Source organism: Ixodes scapularis, unplaced genomic scaffold, assembly GCF_016920785.2.
Source record: "Ixodes scapularis isolate PalLabHiFi unplaced genomic scaffold, ASM1692078v2 PGA_scaffold1__304_contigs__length_218370807, whole genome shotgun sequence".
Taxonomy (NCBI): domain Eukaryota; kingdom Metazoa; phylum Arthropoda; class Arachnida; order Ixodida; family Ixodidae; genus Ixodes; species Ixodes scapularis.
The window spans coordinates 53,929,249-53,938,544 of record NW_024609846.1 but is presented as its reverse complement, the minus strand read 5'-3'; the positions used below and the strand labels follow the sequence as shown (position 1 = coordinate 53,938,544).

The 9,296-nt window shown below is 39.8% G+C and overlaps 1 protein-coding gene across 1 annotated transcript; it reads right to left on the bottom strand.

Moving 5' to 3' along the window:
* Nucleotides 1-419: 419 nt before the first annotated feature.
* LOC8042965 (complement C1q tumor necrosis factor-related protein 5) lies at nucleotides 420-9,296 on the bottom strand. The gene is made up of 6 exons (XM_002415905.5): nucleotides 9,233-9,296; nucleotides 5,100-5,165; nucleotides 1,687-1,718; nucleotides 1,161-1,248; nucleotides 754-1,034; nucleotides 420-522 (listed from the first exon to the last, which is right to left on the bottom strand). Exons 1-5 carry the CDS (start codon nucleotides 9,294-9,296, stop codon nucleotides 754-756), a joined length of 531 nt encoding a protein of 176 aa, XP_002415950.3. The 3' UTR covers nucleotides 420-522.

Here is a 9,296-nt window from a genome sequence, read left to right as displayed (position 1 = left end):
GAATGGTGCCAGTTCGGTTTTCTTCTATCGCAAACGTTCGCGTGTGTGTTTTTATAGCAGAGCTGTTAAGGGCTAGTTTCCCCAGGATCGTGTCCGCCAGCAAATAAATGTCGACACAACACTTCGGACAGCTACGGACATCTATGAGTGACGGCGGCAACCAGACAACCGGCTTACCGGTTGTCTTGTTGCCGCACTTTCCACTCTGGCTTTCCGACTTGCGGCCGGCCATCACTTCATTCTCACCATAGTATAGCTTCGTTGCTCTTCCTTCTCCGCCAAAGCAAAAAAACTGAGTTTTTTTTTCTAACCTTATCATTTATTTTTTTCATGTTGAGTTTTTACTGCTCCAGCGACTTGCGCTTTAGTTATCTTTGCTCACAGGATTTCTGACCTCTTGAAAAAGAAAACGCAATAAGGTGGTTCAAATAATGTTTTTATTAGACCGTTTTCATAAATTGTGGTCATCTTCTTTTAAGGTTATCTTTTCCCACATCAGTGCCAGTGGCCTTCGGTAGGTTCCTGCAACAATAAAACATGGGACATGGTTCACAGATCAACGCTTTGAGAGGCTATTCACGTTCTTTCTAATTGGTACTACGTCAGATTGTTCGTTTTTCTAAATGTATAAAAACAACTTTCTGAGAAGGCACACAGCGGCATTGCAGGTTGCGATACACAGAAAACTGCCATACTGTTTTTCACTTAAATTTAAGTTTTAATTTCAATTAAATGCTTTGTTTATACTCATACCTAACCACTTCCAGTCTTCCCAGTGTGTGGTGTGGACTCCGTCGTAGGTAGCCCAGGAGGACTTCTTTTGGGACGTGTGTTTGGTACTGCCTGTTCGTCCGACCTAACAGATGCTGACGATTTGGTAGAGTTAGTGGTGGGAGTAGAGAGGTCAGACCTACTATACTCATCGGGCTCATTAACGGGTGAAAAATACTTTGATTCATCTCCAGAAGGTGTAGTTGGCATCTCTGACCTAGGTAGTTCATCGGGTTGAGAAGATCCACGAAATGCTTGAGGAGCTGCGGATTTCACCGATCCAGTAGATCCGGGAGATCCAAGAGATCCATGAAAACGAGAAAATTCAGGGTGAAATTGAGATCCTATTGACCTTTCAGAAGGATTAAATCCAAGAACAACTGTTTTACCTGACCCAAATCCACGGGGTCCACGATCTCCAGGTGACCCACCTGACTCCGATTCTCCAGGTGCTCCAGGCATTCCGCCGCCATTGGACTGTCGCATTCAAATACATTTCGTTTTATCATGCACCCCACCGTTTGCAAGCAATTAATTTCAATTCGAGTTAAGTTATTGTAGTCGGTTGCCGTAAAACGTAAATAAAAAAAATAAAGAAATACCACAAAGAAAGTAGCTCAGCGTTTCATAATGTCGTGAGTAAAAAACCGAGGTTAAGTGTAAACTTGTTATAAGTCATTTCAATTTTTAGATGAAGAGGTACACACCATTTAAAGGCAATATCACAAGCAGTGTATAAAACATCTTACACTACGGAATAATTGGAGCAAATTTTTTTCAGTGATTTTAGTTCTTTTAGGTACCATTTGAGTTTATATTGGTATTACTACCTAACTAAGAAAATAGTAAAATCTTAGATTTTTGCAACAAATATAGTAGCTTAATTATATATATAAAAGTAAGTATCCAACTCACACTCCCTCCAAGGTTGCCACTGGGCGATCTCCCTGCAATTGCACGTATATGTTTAAGGTTAACGAACATCTTAAATATGAAGTTTCCGACAAATAAATGTGAAGAGCAACAGGAATATTAAAGCAGTTGAAATAATGGTCATTACTCACTCGTAGAAGAGGGCATGGAGTAAATGTGTATAGCTAAACCACATTTAAGGCATTCATAGGGAGCACAGGTTTCTTAAAAAAAAATGCAGACGAATCTTCATACCCCTTTGCTTTATTTGAATCCGAAGCATTTGCACAAAAAATATTATCCTATTATCGCTCATACCACCTTCTCAAAGTGACTAGCTTGGAACTTATTACTCCATTCAGCCACTGCTTCGCAACTGTGACTTCAAGTCACTGGGTGCTACAATAGGACTTCATTTGGTATTTAATATTGTGTTAGTCTATGTCTCCTTCAAAGGGCACATATATTTCGGATCAATTCGATAACAACACATCATGGTTCTCTACAGTAATGTCGCATAAGAGATGACGTACTGGAAAGCCAAACAAAAGTTTTATCACCAGAGAGTGAACTGTGCAAAGATTGATGACAGAAAAATCAAGGAATTAGCTCTCACAAATATAAAGGAGAGTATTTTTTTTTCATATACAGTTATAAGGCGTACGTGGGGTCGCAACTAATCTAGTTAAGCCGTACCTGTGTAATACACAAAAGCTTCTTTATACGAACTAAATTAGTTCTCAGCGATTAGAAGCGAAACATGGTATGGCTCGGGGTTCCATATTAGGGCCAGTGTTATTTCTTTTATATAAATTTACATAAGAAATATCTCAAATTTCTCACATATGGTGATGTACGCTGACAACGCAAATATATATTTTTAATTTTTTAATAGAATTAAAAAATATATATACAACACAACGCACACCGAGAGAAGAATACAGAGTGCAATTTGCAAAATGGCTCGAAATAAACAAATTTGAACTTAGAGTGCACAAAACAAAATATATCTTATTCCAGCCCCGTCAGTAGAAAATATAAAACCCCAAAACAACTGCCTAATTTAATATTATCCCCATTTTTCAAGTACATGATCAGAAGTTTCTTGGTGTTTGGTTTAGTGAGCAGTTTACTTTGACAACTCATGTAACCAAACTAAAAAGTGAATTATATAAATCGGTCGGATGCGAGTGCAGAATATCAGATTTAATACCCAACTGGCTTAAGAAAACCCTTTAATAGTCACTGTTTTACTCGAGCCTCTGTTAAAGAATTCTTTTCGGGGGAGCAACAACAATGACGAATTATAATAAATTGCATACACTTCTGAAAAAGGTTCTGCGAATTTTTGAAAACTATCGAGGTAATTTTCGCGATTCTCATAGTAGTCCATATTTTAAAAAGCACTAATTACTCGAAGCACTCCAGATTTATTAGTTCGAACTGATGGAAGTAATTTACGAGTGGAAGCTGTATCAAATAAATGAATTTCCTAGACAACGAGAATTAAAAATTACAAAGCGAGGAACTCCGGAGGTAAGAACAAATTACGGAAAACAAAAATTCACTCTGAATAATTAGAACACACATGCCGACTTTTCGCTATCCTTTCATTCATATAAGGGAGAAATTAGAAATACTATAAACCACAAAAACATTGGTTTTGAAAAGCAAAATTTTTAAACTTTTGTAATCTGAAAGATATTACATCAAAACTCTGCCAAATGCTCTTGGGCCTGCATCAAGATTTTATGTTTGATTATTAGTATTTAAAATCTTTATTTTATTGCTTCTCTGTGTCAGCACATCTAAAGAGATTTTTTTTTGTGTGTCTCAATAATGAAACCAGAGTTCGTTTTTTCTGCCCCTGGGACGAGTCAAGTGTTTATTCTCATTTAAAAAAAAAATGATTTCATGAACATGACAATATTTTCAATGATTGTGGAATTAATATTTTGAGTCCTATGATTTTTAAAGGAGAAAAAGAAATGTGGCAATGACATTTTGTTGAGCATATTTTGAACTTTCTTTTATATAAATGTGTACATCCAATCACATAATACCCATGAATGTGCCAAGTGTAATGCTTCTCCTTTGGTTAATTTTTTTTTTATAACTGTGTACTTACTTTTTTTTTGTAACTGTGTACTTCAGTCAGGCAGAAATGCTTTTTGTCTCTGCCTCCCTACCGGGCTCGACCCGTGAAAATCAAATTGTACAATAAAACACACACACACACATGGACAAATCCGTGGTGTGCTTAAAATTTGTATTTTTTTCCGCACGTCAGCATAATTACGCTCATAACAAGGTGTAAACATATTTAGTTCAGAATTTATCCTGTATATTCCCATTCAATATCGTGTTCCTTGCGCTTTGTCGAATCGAAGTGGCGGACCCACCTTGTGGGCACGTTCGCGCCCGTTATCTCGATTACCTGGAAACCTGCTGCCGTTGGAAAACCTAGCAAAGCCTAGCACATAAAGAAACCTAAGTATGCCACATTGGCGACGACGGTGTACCGGTAAATTCATCATTAGTTTGAAAAAATTGCGTATAACAACTTCCTTTTATCAGGAGCACTCAATTGCCCTAACGTCCTAGAGGAACTAACATCTGCTCAGACGCTCGGAACAGGCCCCGCCGATGCAGTACCAACCAGATGAGGATGAATGATATTGATCGAATGTATTGAACCATGGTTAAAAGCGCTAAAAAAAAGGCGTACACAAGATAGATCTGTACGTATTTTTTTAGCGCTTTTAACCATGGTTTAATACATTCAACACCAACTAGCCCAACAAGTTCTTTTACAGTATATTGATCGACTTTCGCGATCTCGACAAGTCAAAATGATGTGGTCTATACCTAAATTTGCAAAATATTGCTCGTCGCTAGCGAGGTTGCAGGTGGCAAGAAGGGAGATGTTATGGCTGTGACACGTAATGTGTCGACCTATGCGTTTTTGCAATACCTTGTTTCTGTAAGCCGAACGGACTGTTTGCCCGGAGTTCCAAAAAAAAAAGCGCAAATTCAGCACTACAAGTCACACCTAATTACGAGTGCCGCATTATCAGTGTTCTACGTGCGTAATCAAAATTGAGGTGAAACGTTGTCTGGCTTAATGATGATACTGAACAAACACGCGCGCACGTGCGATTTTCAGGCCGTTTTGACGGAGGCCTTGTGCAATTGTTCTTGTATGTGGGTTAAGGGTCGGTTATAATATCAACTTCCTGTTGATGGAGAGGACGCTGACTTTTAAGTCAGCGCGCGAGATCGCGTTAGGCGTGTCACTCACGGTACAGCACACTCAGTGTGCAACTACTCATGACTTATGTTGTGAGCTTAAGGAAAACGTTCTGACCATCAAAGGAGGCGCCGCCAGCGGCGTCGAGCGCCCCTGTGTGACGTACCTTCTTCCCATGGGACGGTCATCATGCCCATTCGGATGTCTCGTTTAGAGGGATATTTTCCCATGGCTGTGGGGACAAGAAATAGATCGCTCAAGTTTTGTAGGAGCAAGTCGCGTAGGCGACTAACGCATTAAATTTAGGGGCCTCCGAAGCGCCGGAATTGTCATTGATGTTTGGCTCGGTCTGGAAGGAAACCAGGTGGAAATTCCGCTCAACTGTGAGAAGGCTCTGACCATCATCTCCGAGAGGAAATATTTAACGTCGATGCACAGTTTTTTTCTCCCCCACTCTCGTCTCTTTGTCTTCACTCGTATATGTGCGGCGCCTTCTCCGTTTTCAGAGAACAGCATGTTCCGGTCACCTATGCACTCTAAAACAAGCCCTTGCGTCTGCTTTTCCGCACATCTCTCGGAAAGCCAATCACCGCAACTTACGGTGGTAGCTCAGCGAATGACGATGCTGAAAGATATGTTTAGACTAAGAAACGCAGTCTGGGTTGTTACATTTAGCAATGCTAAGTGTCACGCTTGGATTGCTTAATGTCATAACTCAAACTGCGTTTTTTGTCCAAACATATGCTCCGGCATCGTCCTTTGCTGAGCTGCCTCCATAAGTTGCGATGATTGGCTCTCTTAGTGATGTGTGGGAAAGTAGACACATAGGCTTTTTTTTTAGATTGCGAAGACCAAGAAGTGGCGCTATCACTGATGATCGGTCATCCTAGAAAATCAACCCTTTCTTCTGAAAAATAAATGGTGTAAGCAAAGTATTTGTCTCAACTATTCTCAGAGTTCCCTCGCAGAGTTCGCTGTTCGGCACAGATTAGCCAGCCTGCTAGGCAAGTGCATAAAGCTTCTCAGTGAACAACTGGGAGAGCTTGAAGGAATCAACGGCACGCAGCCCATTTTATTTGAATTTCGTTAAACCACGTGACATATTATACGCCCTGCTAGAAATCGTGGAGAAAGGACTCGAAAACCTTTTAAATCCTCGGCATTATCGCCAAGGATAATAGGAGCGATGGGGCGGCGCCGATAGTGGTCGCCCCAAAAAAGGACAACTTCATTAGACTTTGGGAAGAATACGAGGCCGCTGTGAACCGTTCCGTCTGACAAATTGCAGAAGGCTTTATTTTTTTTTTTTTTGCTAGTGGCAAGTACTTTAGTAAGGTGGCTTTGACCAGTACTTACAACAGTTGGAGCTTTAGCCGTACTTGGAAGTTTTACACAACCAACGCTACGCTACACACAAAGTCACTTGCCAGCACTATATCTCATATCGTTCGGAATCTTCAGAGCACCATCGATTTTTCTGCGTATCATGAACCGGATCTTATAAACATTTTAACATGTGCGGTGTTATCTGGATTACCTCTTGATTGCATTAAGTGCTCTCGAGGACCACCTTCGATGGTCGGACCATGTTTTTGCTTGACTAATGGCGAACGAACTTCAGGCTAACCTTCAAAAATACGAGTTCTTAAAGAGCAGCGTCAGCGTGTTATCGATCGGCTACAAAATCAACGGTCAGGTAACTCATTCGGCCGAGAGCGGGTTACAATCCACCCAGAATATGATGTCAACGCGGAATGGGAAAACGCCTTCAAATTATCAAAGTAGGATGTTCAGCGTAGAAAGCAGCTTGCTCATTACAACCCGAGCAAGTCTTTCTACCTTACCTGCAATGCATCTCCATGCGGAATCTTGGCAGCCATCTTTATGCCATATTGCTGAGCGCGAATTGCTTTTACTTCCAGAACGCTCTCACCAAGCGAGCTCTAATACGCAAAAACTGCAACAGGAGCTGTTTGGTATTGCGCTCAGAGTGAAACATTTTAGAAGTACTTGTACGAGCGAATATGGTACACAAAATTAGGTGTGGGCGATTGATTGATTAAACTAGCGATTAATGAACTAATTCTTTAATCATGATTAATTTTCGAACCGTTCAATCGGTAACAATTTGACAAACCAATTTAAAGTAAAGATTGACTGCTTCACCACGCAGAGAGGAACCGATACACACATATAAAGGGCAAAATTTGGGTAAAATTTTAACCTAAATAAACTGTAAGGGCGAGATTTGTAACTCTAGAAAAGTGTCCTGTCCACTTCAACGCAGTACGAGTGTCCGTTTAGTGCGGTAGATACTATTCTGAGCAATCAAAGGAGACCGCTCTCGCCCGAGAATATCAACGAACCTCTTTGCCTCGTGCAGATGAAGTAATCTTTTCTGAGTGTGTCTATAAACTGTTCTCAACTACGTATAGAGGTTTATTCATAATCGAAATTGTATATTGCGCCGTTTATTACATCATCAGGGCAAAAAAAAAAATGTAAGTTTTACTTTAAAAAAAATAATATTTATAGGAATGAATGATTTATTTATCAATTAATTAATCGATTAAAGGGCGCGTTAAGTAGGGTTACAATTTGTGATTGAAGCTCAGCTCTACAAAATATATTGTGCGAACTCCTTTGGGGTTCTGTATTTTCAGTCACTGAAACCCTCATTTGCAGATCATAACGATAAAAAAAAAATCAGAAACAGCAATAACAACAACAACAAATAACGTGGTACACGCTGGGAAACAGGCCATAAGCGCGTACCAATCTTCCCTTTGAAAGTTGGTTTTCCAAGAGCTCCCTTAAAAAAAATCTGCGTTGTACAGACGAACTGGAGTAGACGTCTGCAAAAAAATATACTGCGCAGTACGTCAATTCCGTACTGCGCAGGTTTTGCAGCCCACGTGTCAGCGCCGCAAGTAACGTGAGCAGTGTTACGCATGCGCCAACCGGAACAATCCGCGCCATTGTCGCGCTTCTGTGGGTCACTTTCGGTTTTGAAGCTATGCGCAAGGATGACACTTTTCGTCGTGCAGCCCCCACTTTTACTTTTTTAATTAATATTTGACGTCACGGCTAGACTGTAAAAAGGATGAGCGTAACTGTACTATGCTCCAAAACCCGAAAACTTTAGAAGTTAGTCAAGACGATTTAAATATTAGCTTAGTAGTTAACCACTCTCACCTCTTTTTTGTGGCCCCCCTGACACCAACTTTCTCATAGGTTTAAGAACGTACTAAAGCAAGTTCCCTTTAAAAAATATATATTCTAGTTCTACAAAACATAATTTATATAGTTATAGTCGACAGGGGTGCCGCCATCTTGAATCGAGGAACTTCCGGTATGCTGGAAAACATAGTTTTACTTTCGCCACACCACTGAGAGAAGCACAAGTTTTTATTTCGACTGTCTATCATTCTTGTTTTTTTTTTCTTTTACTGCATTCGTATAATAGTTCCAAGTTGTAATACCTCGATTGTTTTTTGATCCCGCTTGCCGTGTTTGTCAACTACGTGGTTGGAAACGAGGATGAACGAAAAAGGTTTATAGCATTCAGCAAATTTAATACATGGAAATTCTTTTGAGTATAAGTAGGCGTCGTCAACTTCCTGCGTGGAGACACACCACAAGAAAAGCAGCAGGTGAGTATTTTATGCTTGGTAGAAGAGCGTGTTGGTTCAAGTCATGGATGAAGAAAGAACAAAACAATTAAAACAGGGACAACACAACCACATCTTTCATGGTTGTGGTTTTGTTGTCCCTGTTTTAATTGTTTTATTCTTTCTTCATCTATGAGTATTTTATTTTAGCGAAAATTACTGGTGAGCTCTTACCACATGGTATTCTCCGAAAGTGTAAATCGATGCCCAAATTCTCCTAGGAATGCGATTACCTTCATTTTTGCGTAAGAAAGCGTGATACCATGAAGTGCTATTGATTTAACATAGGGGACACACTTGCACTCTTTCTATATATATATATTCTTTTAACTTTAATAACACTCGATCAAGTGACCAACTGCGCAAATTGGAATAATTATCTAGTACAACAAGATTCAATAGCACATAGTAAAACAATCAAATTATTAGTACCGGCTTAGGGGTGTTTTAGAACAAGCGTCATATACGTATATTGATTTTATGTATGATACTTTTCTAATATGCTATAATTTTATTTGCATATACATGTACCGCGGAGCCTGCTCCACCACAAAATGTTCGGTGATTAAACATTATTTTTATTTTTCAACACACGCAACTTAACGAAAAAAAAAGCCGTCATACTTACATCTCTTTGCAACCACAAGGTTGGTCAAACAGAGAACCAATATTGGGAGAGCCAAACGCTTCAT